The following is a 27,306-nucleotide window of genomic DNA, read 5'->3' as shown; positions in this document are numbered from 1 at the left end:
TCACCAGGGAGTACAGGTGGAACCAACAGTGGGGTAAGAGATTAATTAATATGCATAGCAAGCAGTGGTAGCATTTGTCATGTTGTGTGGTTAGTATTACCAGAATGATTTAACTTCCTAGGAAATGTGTTGCCAACTGTAAATTGCATCTAAATGCAGATTTCCTTGATCTGCTGGAAAGTAGGGCAGAGCAGGGTACAGATGTGGCTATAGCTATTAATTGACTCTCAAAACTAATGTTGAATTGCTTATCAGGATGCTGTTGTAACAACCCACTGGGCACACACTGGTTGAAACAACCTCAGTTCAATGAAATCGCGTTGATCCAACGTGGAATAGACATTGAATTGACGTCTGTGCCCAGTGAGAAGTCTCTGCATGGATATATACTGTTCTGAAAGTGACTTAAGAATTACTTATTTAACCAGTAATTGCAGCTTGACTTATAAGTACAGATTATTTCATGGTAAAGAATCCCTTGCAGTTAATTTTACGTCAGGGCCGGCTCTAGCCTTTTGGGAGCCCTTAGCGAGATTTTGCCATGATTTATGCCATGTACATTTTATCTGAGTGAGAGTGACTAACAAAACCAATGGGCTCTTCTGGAGGACAGGGACCCTGGGCACGTGCCCTGCATGACCGGTCGGTATTTGGGCATAATTGCTACAAGTTTAGAAAGCTGGGTAGACTAACTTACCAATATGAAAATTGTTAGCTGACATGGCTAATTGAGTGACTGTCAGTGACTGAGATGACAAGAGACACATTGCTGGTGCACAACCACATTTTGAACTTGCTCCTTTTTCGAACTTGCTCCAAATTTCGAACTTAACGGTAAGTTGAGACCCCGACTGAGTTCCAAGAAAAAAGACACTCTTGCCTGTAGCAGGCCCTGTTTTAAGTACAGTATAGGGTAGTATGTGATACAATAGCACTCATTCAAATGCAAGGCTCAGTAGATACATTCAGATCTTTCTCTGTGCACCAAGCAAAGCATGCAACAGTGGCACCATGTCGATAGAAATGAAAACATCTCGGAAAAGCATAGAGACAGCTTGGAGAATTGTGATAACATTGAGCATAAGATGACAATATGTAACTATGCAGTACAAGGTGAACGTGGATCTCACACAATTACCAGATGTGAGAGACACTGTACAAAATGTTTACTTATTTTATCAAGTTGTGGACTGAACCGACCGATATGGTATGTCCTCTCTAAATAAATCCGTCACCAGTTCACTTGTTCTACAGTGTAATCATCACACATACAGTGGGGAGAACAAGTATTTGATGCACTGCCGATTTTGCAGGTTTTCCTACTTACAAAGCATGTAGAGGTCTGTAATTTTTATCATAGGTACACTTCAACTGTGAGAGACGGAATCTAAAACAAAAATCCAGAAAATCACATTGTATGATTTTTAAGTAATTCATTTAATGAATTAACATAAGTATTTATTAACATAAGTATTTGATCACCTACCAACCAGTAAGAATTCCGGCTCTCACAGACCTGTTAGTTTTTCTTTAAGAAGAGCTCCTGTTCTCCACTCATTACCTGTATTAACGGCACCTGTTTGAACTCATTACCTGTATAAAAGACACCTGTCCACACACTCAATCAAACTGGATTGAGTGTGTGGACTCAGTGAGTGTGTGTGGGCTCTCTGGAGAGCTTGATGTGTGGTGGGGGGATAGGGATGGTGTGTGGGGCAACAGTACTGGAGGGTGTGATGTGTAGTTGTTGGAGAATTAGGATGTGGGGGGCAACTACACTGGAGGGTGGGCTGTATAGTGGGGGAAGGGGAGGGTGTGGGGGGTAACAAATCAAATTAAATCAAATTTATATAGCCCTTCTTACATCAGCTGATATCTGAAAGTGCTGTACAGAAACAAAACTGGGGGGCTGGATGTGTGGTGGGGGAGAGGGAGGGTGTGGAGGGCAACAATACTGGAGGGTGGGATATGTAGTGGGGGGAGAGGTAAGGGTGTGGTTGGGTGGCATCAGTACTGGAGGACAGGGATGTGTGGTGGGGGAGAGGGAGGGTTTGGGGGTAAACAGTACTGGAAGTTGGGATGTGTAGTGGGGGGAGAGGGGGTGTGTGGGACCATTACTCTGGAGGGTGGGATGTGAAGTGGGGAAGAGGTAGGGTGTGGGGGGCAACAGTACTGGAGGCTGGGACGTGTAGTGGGGGGAGAGGGAGGCTGTGAGGGGCAACAATACTGGAGGGTGGGATATGTAGTGGGAGGAGAGGGAGGATGTGAGGGGATACTGCACTAGCCGGATTGGATGTGCATTGGGGACATGGGAGGGTGTGACGTAACAACACTGGAGGGTGGGATGTGTAGTGGTGGAGAGGAAGGGTGTGGGAGGCAACATTACTGGAGGGTGGATGTGTAGTGGGGGAGAGGGAGTTTTTGTGGCTAACAGCAATGGAGGGTAGGGATGTGTAGTGGGGGAGAGGGAGGGTGTGGGAGGAAACAGTACTGGAAGGTAGGATGTGTAGTGGGGGCAGAGGGGGTGTGGGGGGCCACTATACTGGAGGGTGGGATGTTTAGCGGGGGAGATGGACTGGAGGGTGGGATGTGTGGTGGGGGGAGTGGGATTGTGTTGGGGATAACAGTACTGGAGTGTGGGATGTGTAGTGTTTGGAGAGGTAGGGTGTGGGGGGCCTCTACACTGGAGGGTGGGATGTGAAGTGGGGGGAGAGGTAGGGTGTGGGGGGCAAAGTTCTGGAGAGCTTGATGTGTGGTGGGGGGATAGGGATGGTGTGCGGGGCAACAGTACTGGAGGGTGGAATGTGTAGTGGGGGGAGAGGGTGGGTGAGGGAGCCCACTATACTGGAGGGTGGGATGTTTAGTGGGGAGAGTTGGATGGTGTGGGAGACAACAGTACTGGGAGGTTCGATGTGTAGTGGTTAGAGAGGTAAGGTGTGGGGGGCCTCTAGACTGCAGGCTGGCATGTGTAGTGGGGGGAGAGGCAGGGTGTGGGGTCCACATTCCTGGAGGGTGGGATGTGTAGTGGGGAAGAGGGAGGGTGTGGGGGGCAACAGTACTGGAGGGTGGGATGTGTAGTGGGGGGAGTGGGAGGGTGTGGGGGGCAACAGTTCTGGATGGATGGATGTGTAGTGAGGGGAGAGGGAGTGGTGTGGGGGGCAACAGTACTGGAGGGTGGGATGTGTAGTGGGGGGAGTGGGAGGGTGTGGGGGGAAACAGTTCTGGATGGATGGATGTGTAGTGAGGGGAGAGGGAGTGGTGTGGGGGGCAACAGTACTGGAGGGTGGGATGTGTAGTGGGGGGAGTGGGAGGGTGTGGGGGGAAACAGTTCTGGATGGATGGATGTGTAGTGAGGGGAGAGGGAGGGTGTGGAGTAACATAATACTGGAGGGTGGGATGTGTAGTGGTTGGAGAGGTAGGGTGTGGGAGGCCTCTACACTGGGGGGTGGGATGTGTAGTGGGGGAGAGGGAGGGTGTGGGGGGCAACAGTACTGGAGTATGTATGTGTAGTGGGGGGAGAGGGAGGGTGTGGGGGGCAACAGTACTGGAGTATGTATGTGTAGTGGGGGGAGAGGGAGGGTGTGGGGGGCAACAGTGCTGGTGGTGGGATGTGTAGTGGGAGGAGAGGGAGGGTGTGTGGGGCAACAGTACTGGAGAGCTGAATGTGTGGTGGGGGGTGAGGGAGCGGTGTGGCATAACAAATGCTGGAGGGTGGGATGTGTAGTGGTTGGAAAGGTAGGGTGTTGGGGTTCTCTTCACTGGAGGGTGTAATGTGTAGTGGGGTGGAGAGGGAGGGTGTGGGGGGGGGGGAGTAGTGGAGGGTGGGATGTGTAGTGCGGGGTGAGGGAAGGTGTGGGGGGAAACAGTACTGGAGGGTGGGATGTGTAGTGGGGGGGAGAGGGAGGGTGTGGGGGGGGGGGAGTAGTGGAGGGTGGGATGTGTAGTGCGGGGCGAGGGAAGGTGTGGGGGGAAACAGTACTGGAGGGTGGGATGTGTAGTAGGAGGAGAGGAAGGGTGGGGGGGGCAACAGTACTGGAGGTTGAATGTGTAGTGGGGGGTAGAGGTAGGGTTTGGGGGGAAAATGTAGTGGAAGGTGGGATGAGTAGTGGGAGAGAGGAAGCGTGTGGGGGGCAACAGTACTGGAGGGTGGAATGTGTAGTGCGGGGCAAGGGAAGGTGTGGGGTGCAACAGTACTGGAGTGTGGGATCTGTAGTGGTTGAAGAGGTAAGGTGTGGGGGCCACTACACTGGAGGGTGGGATGTGTAGTGTGGGGAGCGGGAGAGTGTGGGGTGCAACAGTACTGGAGGGTGGGATGTGTAGTGTAGGAAGAGGTTGGGTTCGGGGGCAACAGTACTGGAAGGTGGGATGTGTACTGAGAGGAGAGGTAGGGTGTTGGGGGCCACTACACTGGAGGGTGGGAAGTGTAGTGGGAGGAGAGGGAGGGTGTGGTGTAACAGTACTGGAGGGTGAGATGTGTTTTGGTGGAGAGGGAGGGTGTGGGAGGCAACAGTACGTGAGGGATGGATGTGTGGTGCGTTAAGAGGGAGGGTGTGGTAGGCAACGGTACTGGAGGGTGGAATGTGTAGTGCAGGGACATTGATTGTGTGGGGGGCAACAGTTTTTGAGGGTGGGATGTGTAGTGTGGGAGAGGGAGGGAGGGTGTGGTGGGAAACAGTACTGGACGGATGGATGTATAGTGGGGGGAGAGGGAGGGTGTGGCGTAACAGTACTGGAGGGTGAGATGTGTTGTGGTGGAGAGGGAGGGTGTGGGAGGCAACAGTATGTGAGGGATGGATGTGTGGTGTGTTGAGAGGGAGGGTGTGGGAGGCAACAGTTTTTGAGGGAGGGATGTGTAGTGGGTGGAGAGGGAGGGTGTGTGGGACAACAGTACTGGGGGGTTGGATGTGTAGTGGAGGAGTGGTAGGTGGGGGGGGGCACTCTCCATTCCACCCAGAACCTCTCCCAGAGCAGCATTGATAAATTAACCTCATTTAAATATTCATGCTCTGCGATGCCCAGATAAAAAAAATAGATGGTCCAGAAAGAATTGGAGCTTGTGGACACATCTGTCTTTCCCCTTTTCCCACATCTTTTTGTTGTTCTACGTCCCATTACAGCAAATTCCTCCGTTTGTCAACGTGGGAAACAAATGACTGGGGATGCGCGGCTATCCCCGGCATTCAGCCCACAGCGGTGTCATCTCCCTACATCCGTTGCCATCAGGCTGTTACCACATTCTCAGGCCATTTGCAGTACAACACGCCAACATTGTCTACCGACGTCTGTGGGTCAAGGGTGTGTAGGTTAATGTGATAAATGTCTGACACCATCCAAGGTGCTATAGCCGTGGGGAAGTTTTTGTGCATACAGTACATATCTTAGGCAGGCATAGGATCCAACTGAACATTGACACAATGTCAATGGGGAGAAGTGGTCAGTCATACAGAGTGAGAGGCAAGCTGATTGTCAGGCTCTCCATCCGTTACCTGAGCGTCTAAAGTCCCTCACAGGGCTCTCCTCCTTCGTCACAGTCTGACACACAAGCACAAAGAGCAGCTGTTAGTCATCCGACTTGACCCAGATGGGTCATGGTATAGATGTCAAACTGTGAAATTGGGGGAGCATTTCCCATGGGTGCTATAATCATTTTTCCATTCCCAAATGGCATGCCATTTTTTCTAACTCTGTTCATCTCCTTGTAGCAGTCTCTGACATACCCCATATTGAGAGTTTCATCTCCTGTTTCCTACACATTCAGAGGAAGTGCAACTGCATATTTCAAATAGCAATATGATAGAGGATTCAGAACATGTTCTCAACATTGGCTTTGGTTCTCCAAAGGTAATGGGAATATTGACTGATGATGCATTAGATACAGGAAAACGTCATTCTGTATGGATGAATGAGCGTGACTATCCATAAATCAACGTATTTTCTCATGATTTGGAATACCCTTTTACATTTAGGGATTTTGGTAATTCCGACCACGGCAGTTGTGTTACTGTAAAATGGGGCTGAAGTGCTGGAGCAATAATCTTGCCTCCTTTTGCACCAATGGAGACTGGAAAGTTAATACGAATGGCCATCTCTAAAGTATGATACTCGAATGTGAAGCCATTCCTATCGATCCATCTCACCCTGTGCTGTTCTTTATGTCCTGTTTGCCGACAGTACCACGTTTCAGAGCAACAGCCAATGCTTGATGCTACTAGGGTTGGCATGAAACAAAATGCACTACCAATTCCCTACATCCTGAAAATAAGAATAGATAATTTCACAAAGCTGTTGAGGTGTAAAATAACAATGCCATCAATTAAGTTTATATAAAGGCAAGTGCATTGCTTTTCATTTTTCAAGCCTGATACTTTCCCCTCAAAATTACATCCGACTGACTTTAAGTCATAAACTCAAGGACCGGGTGCTATAAAAACTAAACTTGTGTCCCTTTGTCCTCTGTTACCCCTGATCTGCATTCCCCCCTCGCTCCATCGCTAACCCGGAGGCCTTCGCTGCTAACCTTGTGTCTCCAGGCTTTCACACAGCTCAGACTTGGCCTCTCCGTTGGGACGCAGGCCACCCTTGGTGGGGAACTTGTTGGACATGGTGGCTGCGGTGACTACAGCCTTGAGGCTGCGCTTGCGATTGGGCACGTTCTGCTCCGGGTGGAAGAGGACCACGTAGACCTTTGGCATGTAGAGCATCCCCAGAGACACAGAGGCACTCAGGCTCACAGAGATGGTCAAAGTCGTGGTCTGGATGTACATCTGTGAAGGAAACAAGCAAAGGAAACGTTGTTACACAACAAGAAAGAGATGGTGCTGTTCAAGTGGCTAAGGAGAGGGTTCTCAAGATCCTTGTGACAGCATTGACCTTTTGATTTTTTGAAAGTACATTACCTAATTATACATTGTTTAAACAAGACAACATATGAGTGCAGTTGTCTCCTAGTAGATATTCCAACAATATCAAACCCCCAACATCAGATGTGATAAGACACATGGAGTGGACACTGCTCTGTTTTCAAGTGCTTTATGAATTATTCATCAACTCCTGTTTATGTTTTTATTGGTGTGTCTATATGTTTTTGTTTATGACATGTGACTAATGGAGGAGGCCTCCCAGTGAGTGACTGTACTACAGATGTCTTGCCCTCGGGGCCCGGGGCTGTGGTAGAGTGGTTGGAGTCAACTGAGTGTAAAGGCAGCTGGGACTCACAGCTGTGCACAGAAAGCATGGCTACATGCAAGGATCAGGGAGAGGCATCTTGAGAACATCAACACAATGCCTGGGTGTGTGCCTCGGAGTGCTTTTCCCATATAAATTATATCATATTCTCAATGGGATTAAATGTGTCTTCGTGTCTGATCATATAGGTCATCTGAATGAGTTGTTAGACAGTACGGACTGATTTACTACAGCAGTAGAAAACAAATGCATTAATTAAAAAAAAATGTAACTGCAAAAACATAGAAGATAATATGTAGAAGATTGGAAGATTAAATGTATATGACACTCTCTGTTGTGAACATCAGCATTATTCTCCTGCAAAACCGCAAAAAGCTTTTCTTTTACAATGTCTTATTTGGAACATCATTCTGTCTCCCTTTGGGACAGGGTTGCTGAGCTATTCTGGGCCTGATGAACAAAGGGAGAAGGGTGTAAACTGCAAACACAGCTCCCAGCCACATCCCTAATAGATTTGCCCGAGGTGTAGACTGATATTGTGTTTCCAGACATCATGAGTAACTTAGTGTTATGGCAACAGGGAATAACCCGACAGGTCATCTGTCATGACAATGTCAACAGATGACATGCATTAGTTATAGTGCTGCTTTGGCACTTAACGTTTTTTGCAGCTCTATCTTCAGTCTGGATGCTGAAATACTTACATCTAAAGAGTTAGTGCAGCCTGCCATATGGTACCTATGACTTATGATTAAATCTGCTATAACATCATTTTTTTTCTTTAAGTGTTGTGTATATAGAAGCCTCTAAATAAACGTCAGTGGAGAAGGATGCCTGAGTAAAATGAGTGTCATTGAATTATTTGATCACGTTGCAAGCATCAATGGGTTTTCCTTGAATTGGGAAATAAAGGGGTACTGAGGGGGAGTATGTAATATTCTGAGAAGATTTCACATGGCCTTTGGTGATCCCGGCACAATATTGCTGCCCCTCCGGAGTACAGAGTGGAGTAACTCTGCGAGGGGGCTAGGACCCATGTCCCGGGCCAGATAAAACCGCCTTGACAAACTGATATGATCGCCAATGTGCCTCATTGCCACAGCAGGAAAATGGTGCTCAAGAGACTGACTCCACCAGGCGAAGCCAGCCTGTCTCTCCTAAAGGAGCAGAGAAACCTTTCTCTCTAAAGTAATAAGTTATCAAATCTGTGCTGCTATTTCACCCCCTGCATTCTGTTTCATTCCACAGTCTGACGTGCAAAAGGTAACTACATTTACCTTGTGTATAGGTGTAAGTGGCCAGAATATAATCACCCTATTATCAGAAAGTAACATCTTCCAAACAAAACCCTTATCATTTCTGATGATCAAATTTTGCATATTTGTATGGAATTGTCAGACCTGGCTTGGATTGGATCAATCAAACATAAGACTGTCTCCAGCTGTGCCTCCTGTAGACTACATGCACCTGACTGCAGCTACAGTGCCATCCAAAGCCCTCCATCCCTGGCCCTCTGCATGCAAGTGTCTTTATCACTGAAGATAAACAGTGCCAGGGATCATTTAGTGAGATAGGGCCAGTCATTGCCTCATGAAACAGGCCCTCCTTTCGAGCCACCACGATTACACACCTGTCAATCTACAGCCCTTCCTCTGACAGGATACTGCCTCTGCATTTTCCCACGTGTCAGGAATGTAACTGGGCCCATAATATCACAGTGAAAAGCCTCACACAGCGCCTCCAAACAGATAACAATGTGGAAACATTAATCCATTCATAAGATTAACTTAAACCAGGAATGGTTATTTCTGCGTTTATAGATAGATAGTGTTTTCCATTCCAGCCATTCCCATGTATCCGCTTTGTCCTTTGCAACATCAAAGCAGCTGGAGTCATGACCGGATTTCTGATTTCTGTATTTGCCATTGGCTGGGTTTTGTTTGCAGCAAAAATTCTCAAGATGTTACTCATTACTTATTGTCGTTTTCAGTGGTTGGATGCCAGCATAAGCTTCCTTTGAAGTAAGGAATATATTTTAAGGCTGTTTTGTGCTTGAATGAGCGTTTATCATCTGTTTCTACCGTACAGTACAGTACAGAACGTACTGAATTCACACCTCAGTGCTGCAGTGCCTCCCTTTTAATTACTTAGAAAACATGTGCAGAAGCCATTGTACAGCCTTGAAAGAACATTATCAAACTCTTATAGTTGCTCTTTAAGCTTCATTTCATGTGTAACGTCAGAGCAATGTAAAGCCAATGCTCCCCATCTTCTCAAACATCCCAGATTGGCAAAGCATGCATATCGTCATTAACCCTGTTCTGACAACCCTGCCAATCAGCTGCCTTGTCCTCCTTATCAGGCACAAAAGAGAGCTTGGTGCTGTGCCACCCTCCTTTCAACCAGAAGACAATGTCACAATTAACAGAGCTACCTGCCAGTCTACTATTGTCACCCACCACCTCCAGGGCTGACTGTACTACGGATGCCACCCACCACCTCCAGGGCTGACTGTACTACGGATGCCACCCACCACCTCCAGGGCTGACTGTACTACGGATGCCACCCACCACCTCCAGGGCTGACTGTACTACGGATGCCATCCACCACCTCCAGGGCTGACTGTACTACGGATGCCACCCACCACCTCCAGGGCTGACTGTACTACGGATGCCACCCACCACCTCCAGGGCTGACTGTACTACGGATGCCACCCACCACCTCCAGGGCTAACTGTACTCATGCTGCCACTCATCACCTCATTGACTGACTGAACTCCTGCTGCCAGTCAAATAGGAGTGTCATCCTCATCCTATCAACTGCCTAAAGCCCCAGCCATCCCATCTCTACACTCTTAGAAACAAAATAAAAAAATAAAAGAACCCGTGGTTCCGGAGAGAACCGTTTTGGGATCCATGTATAACCCTTTCCACAGAGGGTTCTACCTGGAACCAAAAACGGTTATCACATGTTTCTAAGAGTGTACCCACGCAGACCCCTACCATGCAGTTTTCCCCTCTCATTGTATAGGTGAGGCACCCCCTATGCCAGGAAAATAATCTGGGGAAACTCTGGCACCATCATAACCATGGTCTCGTTATGTAACAAGCCCCCATGTAGGTGGATGCAAGGTGTTCAAATGATTCAGAATGAATCTCTATAACTAAAACAAAACATTGACAGCAGGAGATCCAAAAGACATAAGCACATTTGTTCAGTTAGTTCATTGAGAGTTAGAGGTTGTTAAAAATGTAAAAGCTTTGGGCTTAAGGCAAAGTAATGTATCCCTAATGTACACTGTACACTAATCACATACAATAAAAGACAGAAATGCTGCCACTGCTAACCTCTTTGTACAAGATTCCAGGTCTCACTCAGGTGCATCACATCTCTTGTGCTCAGACAGTGCTGTCGCCAGGGTGTAAATGTTAACATAATTCTATGTTTTTCTTTGAAAATAACAGCAATTACCATGCAGCTCACAACATCGTAAAGATGGCCACGGTTTTCTTTGTATTTCCCATTACCTTCCTAAATGGCTTACCTCTGTAATTGGACAATAACTGTATGGGACTCAATGGCTGCTTTGTTTCCTACAACAATATTCCTCAATACAGACAGTACATTTACGTTAGCCAACAGAAATTGAAATTAAATTGTACACAGTAAGGATAATATCAAAACCTATGAAGGTTGTGTCCCAGCTTTGCTCTTGTCTAGGAGAATCACATGCATGTTATCCCTTTCTGTGATAAGCTTTGAGTGTGTCTGCTCTAGGATATACTTGGCATTATACCATTAACATTACAGTATATGTCCACATTATGGGGGCAGTGAAGAAAGATTGAAACTGAACAACAAAGTGAAGGATACAAATGTAGGATCTTAATTTGAGCCAGCTTGTTACAGCAGGCAAATAAACCTGCAGCAACAGGAAATGTGAATTATCATGTGGATTATAATTAAAACATCTTTGATGCGTGGTTCTGGTACTGGTTCTGACTGAAATTTTTGATTATAAATCAATCTGTGGACACTGTAGATCGAAATGGCTTGTATTGAGCGGTGGAATAGATTCTCACAGACACAGGATTATGTCTCTTCTGTCTGTATGAAGCAGGATGTGAAATCGAACAACACTTGAAGCTAGCATGTCCCAGCTTGGACTCCCTCCTACCATTTAACTTTCCTTTAACTCCTGGCTGAACCCTACCTCACAGCCACTAACATATGCCTGGAATACATACATCGTAACACAGCAGGGGAGAGTGGTTTCGTTGCTGTGGCACATTCAGAGATCGATTTATAGCCAGTAATCTAAAATAATTCATAGATTTTAAAGAAAAAAACATTTATATTTGTCATAGAAGGACAAAAGTCATATGAGATGAAAGGTGATTTCCTAACAAGTTCAGGAAGCCAAACTAGAGCAATGGGGGCAGACGTTTAAATCAAGAGAGCTTTAGAAAATATGCACATTTTCTCTAACACTAAATATACAAATATGTATTTCAGACTTATAAGGAAGGTAAAATCTTCTAGTTAGTCATTTTAGAAATGGATTATACTATATTTAGAAGAAATATACAGTTGAAGTCAGAAGTTTACATATACCTTAGCCAAATACATTTAAATGCAGTTTTTCACAATTCCTGACATTTAATCCTAGTAAAAATTCCCTCTTAGGTCAGTTAGGATCACCACTTTATTTTAAGAATGTGAAATGTTAGAAAAATAGTAGAGAGAATGATTTATTTCAGATTTTACTTCTTTCATCACATTCCCAGTGTGTCAGAAGTTTACATACACTCAATTAGCATTTGGAAGCATTGCCTTTAAATTGTTTAACTTGGGTCAAATATTTCGCGTAGCCTTCCACAAGCTTCGCACATTAAGTTGGGTGAATTTTGGCCAATTCCTCCTGACAGAGCTGGTGTAACTGAGTCAGGTTTGTAGGCCTCCTTGATCGTACATGCTTTTCAGTTCTGCCCACAAATTGGGTTTTGTGATGGCCACAAGGTCAGGGCTTTGTGATGGCCACTCCAATACCTTGACTTTGTCCTTAAGCCATTTTGCCACAACTTTGGAAGTATGCTTGGGGTCATTGTCCATTTGGAAGACCCATTTGCGACCAAGCTTCAACTTCCTGACTGATGTCTTGAGACGTTGCTTCAATATATCCACATAATTGTCCTACCTCATGATGCCATCTATTTTGTGAAGTGCACCAGTACCTCAGCAAAGCAACCCCACAACATGATGTTGCCACCCTCATGCTTCACGGTGATGGTGTTCTTCGGTTTGCAAATCTCCCCCTTTTTCCTCCAAACATAACGATGGTCATTATGGCCAAACAGTTCTATTTGTGTTTCATCAGACCAGAGGACATTTCTCCAAAAAGTACGATCTTTGTCTCCATGTGCAGTTGCAAAGCGTAGTCTGGCTTTTTTTTATGGCATTTTTGGAGCAGTGGCTTCCTTTCTGAGCGACCTTTCAGGTTATGCCGATATAGGACTTGTTTTACTGTGGATATAGATACTTTTGTATCTGTTTTCTCCAGCATCTTCACAAGGTCCTTTGCTGTTGTTCTGGGATTAATTTGCCCTTTTCATGCCAAAGTACGTTCATCTCTAAGAGACAGAACGCATCTCCTTCTTGAGCGGTGTGACGGCTGCGTGGTCCCATGGTGTTTATACTTGCGTACTAACAAATACACCATGACAGCTCAATACACAAGGGGTGGAACAGTGGCAAAGGTACCCACCGAACAAACAGAATAATATTAGTCTGAGGAGAGATTAAATAGCATTAATACAACAAAAATAATTCTAAACACAGATGTTGTTTGTACAGATGAACGTGGTACCTTCAGGCATTTGGAAATTGCTCCCAAGGATGTGGAGGTCTACAATTTTTTCTGAGGTCTTGGCTGATTTCTTTTGATTTTCCCATGATGTCAAGCAAAGAGGCACTGAGTTTGAAGATGGGCCTTGAAAAGTACATTTTTTGCCCATTAAAATAACATCAAATTGATCAGAAATACAGTGTAGACATTGTTAATGTTGTAAATGACTATTGTAGATGGAAAGAGCAGATTTTTTATGGAATATCTACATAGGCGTACAGAGGCCCATTATCAGCAACCATCACTCCTGTGTTCCAATGGCACGTTCTGTTAGCTAATCCAAGTTTATCATTTTTAAAGGCTAATTGATCATTAGAAAACCCTTTTGGAATTATGTTAGCAGAGCTGAAAACTTTTGTTCTACTTAAATAAGCAATACAACTGGCTTTCTTTAGACTAGTTGAGTATCTGGAGCGTCAGCATTTGTGGGTTCGATTACAGGCTCAAAATGGAAACTGAAGATCTCGTACAACGCGGTTTACTACTCCCATCACAGAACAGTGCAAACTGGCTCTAACTAGAATAGAAAGAGGAGCGGGAGGCCCCGGTGCACAACTGAGGAAGAGGACAAGTACATTAGAGTGTCTAGTTTCAGAAACAGACGCCTCACAAGTCCTCAACTGGCAGCTTCATTAAATAGTACCCGCAAAACACCAGTGTCAACGTCAACAGTGAAGAGGCGATTCCACGACGCTGGCCTTCTAGACAGAGTTCCTCTGTCCAGTGTCTGTGTTCTTTTGCCCATCTTAATCTTTAATTTTTATTGGCCAGTCTGAGATATGGCTTTTTCTTTGCAACTCTGCTTAGACGGCCAGCATCACGGAGTCGCCTCTTCACTGTTGACGTTGAGACTGGTGTTTTGCGGGTACTATCTAAAGATGCACAATTGAAAGCATCCTGTCGGGCTGTATCACCGCCCGGTACGGTAACTGCAACGTCCGTAACCGGAAGGCTCTCAAGAGGGTAGTGCGGTCTGCCCAATGCATCACCGGGGGCACACTGCCTGCGCTCCAGGACATCTACAGCACCCGATGCACACATGAAGGCCAAAAAGATCATCAAGGACATCAACCACCCGAGCCACAGCCTGTTCACCCCGCTATCATCCAGAAGGCGAGGTCAGTACAGGTGAATTAAAGCTGGGACCGAGAGACTGAAAAACAGCTTCTATCTCAAGGCAATCAGACTGTTAAATAGCCATCACTAGCCGGCTACCACCCGGTTACTCAACCCTGCACTGTAGAGGCTGCTGCACTATGTACATAGACATGGAATCACTGGTCACTTTAATAATGGAACACTAGTCACTTTAATAATGTTTACATACAGCTTTCCTCATTTCATATGCATATGTTTCATATGTTCAACATGTCCCTGATTGAGTCTGTAATACCAACATGTTTCAAGCAGACCACCATAGTCCCTGTGCCCAAGAACACAAAGGCAACCCGCCAAAATGACTACAGACCTGTAGCACTCACGTCCGTAGCCATGAAGTGCTTTAAAAGGTTGGTAATGGCTCACATCAACACCATTATCCCAGAAACCCTAGACCCACTCCAATTTGCATACCGCCCAAACAGATCCACAGATGATGCAATCTCTATTGCACTCCACACTGCCCTTTCCCACCTGGACAAAAGGAACACCTATGTGAGAATGCTATTCATTGACTACAGCTCAGCGTTCAACACCATAGTACCCTCAAAGCTCATCACTAAGCTAAGGATCCTGGGACTAAACACCTCCCTCTGCAACTGGATCCTGGACTTCCTGACGGGCTGCCCCCAGGTGGCGAGGGTAGGTAGCAACACATCTGCCACGCTGATCCTCAACACTGGAGCTCCTCAGGGGTGCGTGCTCAGTCCCCTCCTGTACTCCCTGTTCACCCACGACTGCATGGCCAGGCACGACTCCAACACCATCATTAAGTTTGCAGATGACAGTGGTCGGCCTGATCACCGACAATGACGAGACAGCCTATAGGGAGGAGGTCAGAGACCTGGCCGGGTGGTGCCAGAATAACAACCTAACCCTCAATGTAACCAAAACTAAGGAGATGATTGTGGACTACAGGAAAAGGAGGACCGAGCTTGCCACCATTCTCATCAACGGGGCTGTAGTGGAGCAGGTTGAGAGCTTCAAGTTCCTTGGTGTCCACATCAGCAACAAACTAGAATGGTCCAAACACACCAAGACAGTCGGGAAAAGGGCACGACAAAGCCTATTCCCCCTCAGGAAACTAAAAGGATTTGGCATGGGTCCTGAGATCCTCAAAAGGTTCTACAGCTGCAACATCGAGAGCATCCTGACTGGTTGCATCAGTGCCTGGTACGGCAATTGCTCGGCCTCTGACCGCAAAGCACTACAGAGGGCAGTGCGTCCGGCCCAGTACATCACTGGGGCTAAGCTGCCTGCCATCCAGGAACCTCTACACCAGGCGGTGTCAGAGGAAGGCCCTAAAAATTGTCAAAGACCCCAGCCACCCCAGCCAAGTCTAGGACAAAAAGGCTTCTAAACAGTTTCTACCCCCAAGCCATGAGACTCCTGAACAGGTATTCAAATGGCTACCCAGACTTTTTGCATCAGCCTGACTAACCGGTGTCTGTATGTAGCCTCGCTACTTTCATAGACTAGCTACTGTATATAGCCTGTCTTTTTACTGTTGTTTTATTTATTTTCTTACCTGTTGTTCACCTAATACCTTTTTTGCACATTGGTTAAAGCCTGAAAGTAAGCATTTCACTGTACGATTTACACCTGTTGTATTCGGCGCACGTGACAAACTTTAATTTGATTTGATTTATATTCTGTATTCTACTGCATTTTTGTCAATGCCATTCTGACATTTCTCATCCTAATATTTATATATTTCTAAATTCCATTCCTTTAGATTTGTGTGTATTGTTGTGAATTGTTAGATGCTACTGCACTGTTGGAGCTAGGAACACAAGCATTTCGCTACACGCGCAATAGCATCTGCTAAATATGTGTATTTCACTGTCGTAACGTGACTCTCATTAATGTGATGACTGTTATTTATCGAATCAACTACCTATGTTTAATTGTTACCCGATTAAATGAATAATGTAACTCATTAGGAATTTGGGGCACCACAGAAGAAGTTGTTTGCAGAGTTACGATCTCCCAAATTAAACGCTAAAGATATGTTATATATCGATAACAGTCATCTATTAATCATTATCTCATAACAGTCTCATTCTGAACGTCGTATACTTCTTGAATCTGCACAAACCCGAGTCTTACTCCTCATCCCATACCTGTCACGTTCCTGACCTGTTTTCTGTTATTTTTGTATGTGTTGAGTTGGTCAGAACGTGAGTTGGGGTGGGCATTCTATGTTTTGTGTATCTATGTTAAGTGTCAGTGTTAATTGACCTTGTATGGCTCTCAATCAGAGGCAGGTGGTTTACGTTTTCCTCTGATTGAGAACCATATATAGGTAGGTTGTTTCACATTGTTTGTTGTGGGTGGTTGTCTTCCGTGTCTGTGTATGTGCACCACACGGGACTGTTTCGTTGTCGTTCGTTTGTTGTAGTCTATACCTGTTCGTGCGTTCTTCGTGTTATATGTAAGTTCTCATTGTTCAGGTCTGTCTACGTTCGTTTGTTATTTTGTAGTTTGTTGAAGTGTTTTCGGTTTTCGTTTTGACTTTAATAAACGTCGTTATGTCAAACCATCACGCTGCACTTTGGTCCAATCCCTACTCCTCCTCTTCATCCGAAGAGGAGGAAGACGACCGTTACAATACCACACAAATTGATTTGATTATTTATTTACTAACGAACTAAATGATAACACAGGATACACACACACACGGTATAGGTTATTGATTAAAAACGTAATACCATGGAAACAGGTCCCCAGCGGACTAACACAATATGACACTTGTTACAAAAGATGGAGAGAAAGAGAGACAACACCTGGATACATTTGGGACACTACGCTCACAGTAATCCTAATACCTTTTCCCGAACTTCCGCCCATTTGGGTAAGAAGTAATGCATGTATTTACGTGTTGAAGGTCTTCCTTCGTCGTGCTGTCTTGACAAATAAATAGGCCTATACAGGCCCGCTTCAAACATGGAAAATTATTTTACCCGCTCATGAGTTCAGCAACACATTGTGATATGGCACAATACGCTTCTGTGAATCAAATTCAACCAACGTAATCAATTAAACAATGCCAGCCTACCATAAATTAGTTTCCAATACATACAGTTCATTTACACTAATTAAAATAGGCTACCAAGAAAGGATACCTTCTGTTATGGTTTATCTATTTCTATGATAAAACATATCAATATGTAGCTATATACAGGGGAGTAATTTGGATTCTTGCACTCGAATTACATAGAATTCTGCTTATATTACGCTATACCATAATAAACACAAAAAAAATCTATTGACCAAGAAGTGACAGGTTCAATGGCACAAAATCTTGCTGCGCTCTATCAGCACCATGCTACAGAGCCCTACACACTAAAGCAAGATTTTGATAAACAACCCCCACAGATTGAAACAATCTTATCTTTTCAAAAGCTTCCTTCATGCACTGTGAAACTTCCTGAGAAATCTATCATTACATTCTCTCCGAAATATTCTTGAAGATCCCCCTCAAAGGCTTGTTGGATTAGTTGAGCATTCCTCAGGTGTAGCATGCTTCTTCTGTGCTGACTGAACACAAGTGGAAAATGAGTTCTCGCATGTAGCTGTGGAAGCCGCAAAAGTCAATCCAGTAAGCACGGTCAGCAATCTCGGCATGATATCAAGTGGGGTCCTCATTGGAGCCAGAGCAGGTGATTTCAGTCTGCAAAAACTGTCAAGTGAATCTAAGCTCTGCTTCCACCAAATCTGTTTTGCTTAGATCTAGCTGGGTCAAGGGGCACACAGAGCCTCTGCCAGCTGGCTGTTACGTTCTCTGAATCATTCTGACATTTCACCAATGACCTCATCCAACGTGCTGAAGAACAGACTTTTACTCAGTATCTTCTCCTCTGTTCTGCTGGCCTACTGTCCACCACGTGTGGCTGGAGATTTTTACTTACATAACGTCATCGTTTGCTTGGAGCTGGTGGTGCGTCAGTGCCACTGGCACCGCACTGTGCCCAAATGGCTTCGAACTAGCTGTCACACCTCAGCTTCTTGACACACTCCAATGCACTGAGGAACACTTTGACTACAGTGTAAAGATCTGTTGCTTTGCCTGGAGTAAGTTATTTGGAGGATCGAGAAGACTGAGGATTCTTTGTACCATGGTGGCTGCATTCGATGTCAGAGAGGAACTTGAAAATTCTGTAACAACTTTTAACAATCACTGACACAGTAGCCAGGTGTCCGGTTCACCTTTGATCCAGTAGCCTTTTCAAGGTTTATCCAGTGTACAGGGCAGCCACTGTTGGTTTCTTTAAGAACTTGTAGAGTGAGTCACAGATATTAATGTCCTCCAGCGCATTCTCAAATGACATTGCGTGAGCGACCACTAAGTGAAGCTGGTGGTTGAAACAGTGAACATATTGCACTTCTGTTTACTTTGTCATGCAATATTTTCTGCATTTCCCCCTTTTTATCCTGACACGGCACTAGCAACGTCATAACATTGACTAAGTATATTTTTTGTGCTTAGGCCAACCTTTGTTAGCTTGGTAAGAACGAGTTTTGAAAGTGATAAAGAATCACCATATTTGGAGTTGCCATTGGCAGCAACCGCTCACGCACGTTATTGTTTTCATCCAGGTAACAAGTGATAATGGATATATTTTAAGATCAAGTAGGATTCTTGGTCCCATCTACCTTCAGTGTGTACCAAGATTCTCAGATTTCTTTAACTATTTCCTCAGTGACAATATCACTCATGAGCGCTATGATTTCATTTAGAATATATTGTGACGTGTATATAGCATTGTGGGGTATGGTGCTAAACACCTCCCTTGTCTTTTCGTAGAGTATATTCCATCATAGACAAAGTCCACTGCCCCCCTCAGTGGTTGCTGGTTTGAAACAAGGAACCCAATAATGTCCACAATCTCCAAAAAATACATACAATTTCTTGCCAGCTGCCCATCATTAACAAGTGTTGACACCAATGTTCCCATAGCACTTAGAACTAGTTTTTCTTACCACAGTGCAGTGCATTTCAAATGCTCTTCGCTTGATGCGTGCCTAGCAAATCCTTTAGTACTATCAATAGCATGCTTCCAGTTAGAATACCCAGCTTGGGTGAAGGCCTTGTCTGCGTTAGCATTGGACCCAACACAGAACTTTCGACATGGGAAACAAAATGTTGCATCTGCAGCAACCAAGTATTCCAGCTACTCTCTTCCTATGAACCAGTTGCTATTAAATTAACGTTTTAGGACAGAAAACCTGTGGCTAGGGTAAGATTCTAGGCTAACCTGGGCTGGCTCCTCTGTTCCAAGCTCATCAGGAACAGTCAAAGATGGAGGCGGCTGTGAAGCCATTATGGTGGCGCTTGTGGAAGGGTGGGTAGGCTCTGCACACGGAGCTAGCTGGAGCTCGGGAGCACTACCGCTGTTGGGCTTGGTGGTAGCCACAGTGGTTTGATGCTGATACTGCTGCTACTGCTCATCACTCCTTCTCCTTTGTTTCTGATATCCTTCGTGGCAGATTAGCTGGTTAGAGCTAGCTAAATAAGCTAAGGCTAATAACACTAACACTTTTTACAGCTCTAGCTAAGAGTGAAGCATATTACACGGTAAGTCTAAACCAAAATCTAATATTACAGGTGTAGGCGTATTGTGAGATGAGAAAGCGTTTATTCACGCTTTTCATGGAAATCCAAAGGATTCATTTCTGACCGCCCAGTGGCTTTCCATTGCCCCCCTGCTGCAAACTGGTCTCAGAGCATTTCGTATTATTCTATATGTAAATCCAAGGTGCTGTCATGATCGTCGTATGAGTGAGACCAAGGCGCAGCGTGCATAGAGTTCCACATAATTTTAATAAAGAGAAACTCACTAAACAAAACAACAAAAGCACAAACAAAAGGTGACGCTACTGGAGTGCACAAAGGCAACTTACAGCTGCCTCTAATTGGGAACCATACCAGAACACCATAGAAATGCAATACACCTAGATGACCCACCCTAGTCACTATCACACCCCAACCAACACAGAGAAAAACAGCTTACTATGGTCAGGGCGTGACAGGTGCTGCATTTAGTATGATATGTTGCATTTCATATGGTATGTATTAATTGGAAAAGTCCATATTCATACAATATGTTATGAATTTGCAAAATGTACAATATGTTTTTGCCTTAACTGCATTATGTAACTTTTTAGACGACTCAACCAAGTTCACATGGAAATATTGAGTTATACTGTAGGTCATTCTCACCGAAAGCAAGCCTAAGAAGCGGTAGATCTGTTCTATGTGCACTATTTCTATGCTTCCCATTCTTATTAAGTTTAGTTTTTGCATCTATTACCTTACGTTTTGTACACCAGCCTCAACAGCTGAAAATACAATATTTTTGGTTATGGAAAATATATTTCACAGTGGTTTAGATGGTACAAAGAATTACGTACACAATGACTGATTGTTTTGTGACATCAACTGAAATTAGGTGAACAACTAGAATATTAGCAACCATGAAATTCCAGAAAGATTTCTGCATATTGCATCGTTAAGTTACTTTATATCTTATGTACCAATTGCAAAATATCATCATTTTAATGTTCTGGATTTACGTTTACTATGTTATGTCTAGTCTTAGATCAGGCTGCCTACACACAGCAACACAGTGCAGTGGAGATACAGATTTTTTGGGGCGCCAACCTGTCACTCAATCGTTTTAACTTTGTAGCTATTTTTATATAGGGACATGAAACTAAAACTGAGGGGGCTAAAGTGATCATTTAAACATCTAACATAAATAATTAGATGCATAAGTAATTCAATCGATCAAGTTTAATATTCATACAGTACAATCAACATTGAACATTTTACAGAGAACCATAGAGATATTTCTCTAAGTAAAGGTTTTAAAAATCAAGTTAAATCATGTTTTACTATTTTGTCAATTTGAACTGCAAAAATGTTTTCAAATGAATCTGTAATAGAAGGTTAATCAAAATGATCACTACTGTGCACTAGTAGTGACACATTTATTGCTGTGGTAAGGAATTCCTTACCACCGCACTAAATTTGTCACTACTGCAACATTTTGAGAAAGTTGCAATAAAGGGAGAACCATGTACAATAGTGTTCATTTTGATTAGCCTTCTATTACAGGTTATTTTAGATTTTTTTTGCAGTTCAAATTGTCAAAATAGTAAAACATTATTTATATTTCAAATATGCAATACAAACAAAGTGTGTGTAGTATATACTGTACACTTATGTCTACCTGACATATGTTGGAAGATGTGTGCTGAAAGTTTGGGAGAAATAGTTTTTACCCCTGTATAGCTTGGTGATTCAGTCACTTAAAGTGTTTCTGTAAGAAAACATGACAAACCATATCTAACAGTTGTCCAACGTAGCCGATATTTCAAAGCTGCCCATTTCAGAAATAAATGCACGTCATTTTATTTGTTAACTTGTTTTTGATGGCTGATCCATCCACATCAGAAAATACAACGTTCCAAATCAAATGACAAGCCACTGTCCGAAGATTACAGTAGAAAGACAATGCCACAGACAGTGCATTTCTACCCAATAAGGCACTTGTTATCAAAAGCTGTGATTTTCATTGCATGTGTTGTGCTGAGCGTCTGTCATTTATTTCGTTGCACATCAGAGTGTACTGATTGACTGACTACTTGGCATTCCCCTATCACTAAAGTATGAAGCAAAATCAAACACATTCGAGGAAACACAATTAAAGAAAGCAAATCCAAACAAACTTGGGTGAAATGAATTATCCGCACAAGTCAGCACTCAATGCCCGGTAATCCCCTGAGTGGAACAGAAAGCAACACATCTTATCACACGATGAATAGCTGAGGCATCCACGCACATAAGAGACTGACGTTATACAACAAGAGCAATTTGAGTGAGTCATTTTTCTCACATTAAACTGCAGGAGCAAAGCGTACCTCCAAATGGAAAAACTGTCAGACAATCCTTGGCTCACACGTGAATGTGATATCCTTGGCTCACACGTGAATTTAATTGTCTTGTCCTCATGGTGCTTACTACTTACACGCTATTTTTTAGGAATCTTTGTGAGTTCATTCAGACAACGTTGGAAAATTCATGAAAACAGAAAATAGTATAAGTAATAGCTGTCAAGGATGACTAAATTCTTCCATACATCATTGTTTTAAGACCATTTTGAAGATATAAATTGAAATGTTCCTATCATAACATAAAAAAATTCAACAGCAAAACATATTTAAAATGACATTATTTTGAAAGAATAAGAGAATTTATAGCATCATTTAAAGAGTTAAATTGTCAAAATAAACATTTACCTTTTCTGTTGACTGTGAGGTCCCGAAGAAGATGGGTATGAAGGCTAGCCACACGATACAGGTGGTGTACATGGTGAAGCCGATGGGCTTGGCCTCGTTGAAGGTCTCTGGCACCCCCCTGGTCTTGATGGCATACACCGTACAGGTGACCATGAGCAGCATGCTGAAGCCAAGCAGGCAGATCAGAGAAAGGTCTGAGATGTCACATTTGAGCACGCCACGGGCCATGTCCGGGTTGGACGTGCGCTGGTCCTCATAGTCGATGACAGCCTGAGACGGGTCCACACCAAACCAGATACACACCCCCAGGAGCTGAACTGAGATCAGGCTGAAGGTGATGACCAGCTGGGAGGCCGGGGAGATGAACCTGGGGGTGCTCACTGACATCTTCCCCTGCTCAAAGATGCGATAGATACGGTTGGTCTTAGTGAGCAGCGCTGCATAGCTAATACTCATCCCCAGACCCAGGAAGATCCGTCGCAGGGAGCAGATGCCAACGTCAGGGGCAGCGATCATGAGGAAGGTGGTGGCGTAGCACAGGAAGATGCCCGTCAGCAGCACATAGCTGAGTTCGCGCCCTGACGCCTTAACGATGGGCGTGTCGTTGTAGCGGATGAAGGTGCCCACCACAAACATGGTGGCCATGATGCCCAGCACAGCGATGAGTACAGGGATGACAGCCCAGGGGGAACTCCACTCCAGCTTGACGATGGGGATGGCTTCACAGGCCGTGTGGTTCTCATTGGGCCGCAGGTCAAAGCGGCACATCTTACAACTGTAGGTGTCAGCCTGATACTGGTAGCCATCACAGCGCTCACAGTGCCAACAGCAGGGGACACCTTTGACTGTTTTCTTCCTCTCCCCAGGACAACAGGGCTGGCTGCAGATAGACTGGGGTACCTGGAGTGTCCCACCAGGCCACCGCATCTCCTTAGTCTGGTGGAAAGAAGGTGAAGGACAGTTAAACAGAGTTATCTATCTGTCTGTGACCGTTAAACAGTCATAAAAAGGGTACTTGATTAATGCATGTTTTCCATGAATAGGCATGATGAAATTTGGATAAACTTAGAGTAACATTTGCAGAAAAAAGTTTAGAGTATATAAGCATTAACACTGATCAGATTGTGTGGCCACAACTATCTTGTTTTTGTTGTTGCATATTAAAAAGGAATATTACATATGCACAATTAAAGTTGTTTTACCTTTATTTAACTAGGCAAGTCAGTTAAGAATTAATTCTTATTTTCAATGATGGCCTAGGAACAGTGGGTTTAACTGCCTTGTTCAGGGGCAGAACGACAGATTTTTATCTTGTCAGCTCAGGGATTCAATCTTGCAACGTTTCAGTTACTAGTCCGACGCTCTCACCACTAGGCTACCTGCCGCCCCAATTAAATTACCTTTTATTGGATTAGAATTAATCTAAACACTCTCAACACCCAAAATACAAGGATGTTGGGATAAAAGACATCTGTTTTAAGGATGGTGAACACCATTTAACAAGACGACTACACCATTTTTCAATCACAAAGTCATTACTTTGAAAGATGTTATCTAAAGCATGGAATACAGCATTGTTCGTTAATTATAACTCCGCAGGAAACTACATATGTGTCCCCTTCTCAGCCACATAAGCATTCTTTAAGAACAAGCAAATGCAGTAATATGCTGACATAATGTAATACCACATAGCAGTCTTGTCCTATTGCCCCTACTTCGTTTATTACCATATGTTTCAGATGCCTGATGGTTACTTGAAATGGCCTGTGGTAGAATCAGAATCAGCAAAGTAAACAATCTCTGAATGACAACATGGTTGTTTACGTTTCCTGAATATGTCTTCCTCTTACCACTATTCCTGGGCCTGCATTCCAAAACAGCTATGGGGGAATATGACAATTGTAAAAATGGATTTGGTGTGCAACAGTAACCCCACAGCTGGCCCCTGATATCTACTGTCCTTTCGTGATATAGATAAGTCTCAGGTCCTGCATGACTTAACTTAGTTGATAAAGCAACCCAACTCAAGGCAAGGTGCTGGTCCAATGACTGAGGCTATGTATACAGTAATGACAAATACATTTATATCATGGTTTAAAAAGACATGTTTTTAGTCAGTGCATCTTTTTTTTCACCCAAAAATGATGTACTGTATTAACCTTCACAGACACTTCTAACTGTACACAGTATTTACTTAGATTCACATTACTGAAAACCTTGACGGGTGCCATGCAATAAACAAGTGGAAGTCATAGAGAGATAAATAACCATACATCTAAATGAAGCTGGTCTGCCCAGTGGCCGATGATCTTATACTCTGTGGTGTTGTGTTTCATCTGGTACTGGTAAATCTCATAGCGACCAGGGGCATCTCCGTTCACATTGAAGATCACTGGAGTGCCAGCAATTCCTGCAGAATAATTAAGAGGGACATTTTTGTTAATAAACCATATGTATTCAATTCAAATAATGTTTATTTCCTGAGAGTGAACTTCATGTTTGGTGACAGAATGCTACACACAAGGTACTTAACAACATAGAACACAAAAATTACAGTATAAATGATTGGAAATCCATTGATTAGGCCGTAATCTATGGATTTCACATTACTGGAAATACAGATATGCATCTGTTGGTCCCAGATACCTTAAAAAAAAGGTAGGGGTATGGATCAGAAATCATTGCGACATGGGGACATTATCATGCTGAAACATAAGGTTATGGCTGCGGATGAATGGCACGACAATGGGCCTCAGGATTTCGTCACGGTATCTCTGAGCATTCAAATTGCCATCAATAAAATGAAATTGTGTTCTTTGTCCGTAGCTTATGCCTGTCCATTTCATAACCATACCACCATGGGGCACTCTGTTCACAACGTTGACATCAGTAACCCGCTCGCCCACACAACGCCATACACGCTGCCTGACATCTGCCCAGTACAGTTGAAATCACGATTCATCCAGGAAGAACAAATTTCTCCAGCATGTCAGTGGCAATCGAAGGTGAGCATTTACCCACTGAAGATGATTACGATGCAGAACTGCAGTCAGGTCAAGACTCTGGTAAGGACTATGAGCACGCAGATGAGATTCCCTGACACAGTTTCTGAGACTTTGGGCAGAAATTATTTGTCCGGGTGGCTAGTCTCTTGTCCGGGTGGCTAGTCTCAGACGATCCTGCAGGTGAAGTAGCCAGATGTGGAGGTACTGGGCTGACGTGGTTACACGTGGTCTGTGGTAAAAACTTGCATGCTCCTTCAACCTGAGACATCTGTGGCATTGTGTTGTGTGACAACTGCACATTTTAGAGTCCCCAGCACAAGGTGCACCTGTGTAATGATCGTGCTGTTTAATATATTTATATATACCCTACCGTCCATAAGTTTCTGGTCACTTAGAAATTTCCCTGTTTTTGAAAGAAAAGCACATTTTTTGTCCATTAAAATAACATCAAATTGATCAGAAATACAGTGTAGACATTGTTAATGTTGTAAATGACTATTGTAGATGGAAACGGCTGATTTGTTTTAATGGAATATATACATTCGCGTACAGATGCCCATTATCGGCAACCATCACTCCTGTGTTGCAATGGCACGTTGTATTAGCTAATCCAAGTTTATAATTTTAAAAGGCTAATTGTTCATTAGAAAACCCTTTTGCAATTGTTAGCACAGCTGAAAACTGTTGTCCTGATTAAAGAAGCAATACAACTGGCCTTCTTTAGACTAGTTGAGTATCTGGAGCATCAACATTTGTGGGTTCGATTACAGGCTCAAAATGGCCAGAAACAAAGATGTTCTTCTGAAACTCATCAGTATGTTCTTGTTCTGAGAAATGAAGGTTATTCCATGCGAGAAATTGCCAAGAAACTGAAGATCTCATACAACGCTGTGTTTACCACTGCCTTAACAGAACAGCACAAACTGGCTCGAACCAGAATAGAAAGAAGAGTGTGAGGCCCCGGTGAACAACTGAGCAAGAGGACAAGTACATTAGAGTGTCTAGTTTGAGAAACAGACACCTCACAAGTCATCAATTGGCAGCTTCATTAAATAGTACTCGCAAAACACCAGTCTCAACGTCAACAGTGAAGAGACGACTCCAGGATGCTGGCCTTCTAGGCAGAGTTGCAAAGAAAAAGACATATCTCAGACTGGCCAATAACAAGAAAAGACTAAGACGGGCAAAAGAACACAGACACTGGACAGAGGAACTCAATAGTGTGTGTGTGTGTGTGTGTGTGTGTGTGTGTGTGTGTGTGTGTGTGTGTGTGTGTGTGTGTGTGTGTGTGTGTGTGTGTGTGTGTGTGTGTGTGTGTGTGTGTGTGTGTGTGTGTGTGTGTGTGTGTGTGTGTATATCACATCAAAGTTTATTTGTCACGTGTGCCGAATACAACAGTGAAGTGCTTACTTACAGGCTCTAACCAAAAGTGCGAAAAAAGGTGTGTGTGTGTGTGTGTGTGTGTGTGTGTGTGTGTGTGTGTGTGTGTGTGTGTGTGTGTGTGTGTGTGTGTGTGTGTGTGTGTGTGTGTGTGTGTGTGTGTGTGTGTGTGTGTGAAATAAAACGGTAAAAATACATTTGAAAATAAGAGTAGCAAGGCTATATACAGACACCGGGTAGTCAGGCTCATTGAGGTAGTATGTACATGTAGGTATGGTTAAAGTGACTATGCATATATGATGAACAGAGAGTAGCAGTAGCGTAAAAGGTGGGGTTGGCGGGAGGTGGGACACAATGCAGATAGCCCAG

At 44.0% G+C, this 27,306-nt stretch overlaps 1 protein-coding gene across 1 annotated transcript in view; it reads right to left on the bottom strand.

Annotated features, from left to right (window-relative positions):
• LOC129829997 (metabotropic glutamate receptor 4-like) overlaps nucleotides 1–27,306 on the bottom strand; it is a 242,751-nt gene that overhangs the window by 4,549 nt on the left and 210,896 nt on the right. The window contains exons 7-9 of the mRNA XM_055892098.1: nucleotides 24,826–24,962; nucleotides 22,553–23,488; nucleotides 6,518–6,764 (exon numbers count right to left, since the gene is read on the bottom strand). Coding sequence (XP_055748073.1) covers nucleotides 6,518–6,764; nucleotides 22,553–23,488; nucleotides 24,826–24,962 — 1,320 coding nt within the window. The remainder of the gene's footprint in view (nucleotides 1–6,517; nucleotides 6,765–22,552; nucleotides 23,489–24,825; nucleotides 24,963–27,306) is intronic.

This window comes from Salvelinus fontinalis, chromosome 31, assembly GCF_029448725.1.
Source record: "Salvelinus fontinalis isolate EN_2023a chromosome 31, ASM2944872v1, whole genome shotgun sequence".
Classification (NCBI taxonomy): Eukaryota; Metazoa; Chordata; class Actinopteri; order Salmoniformes; family Salmonidae; genus Salvelinus; species Salvelinus fontinalis.
The sequence above is the reverse complement of the archived record's forward strand: the minus strand, read 5'-3'. Positions and strand labels throughout refer to the sequence as shown.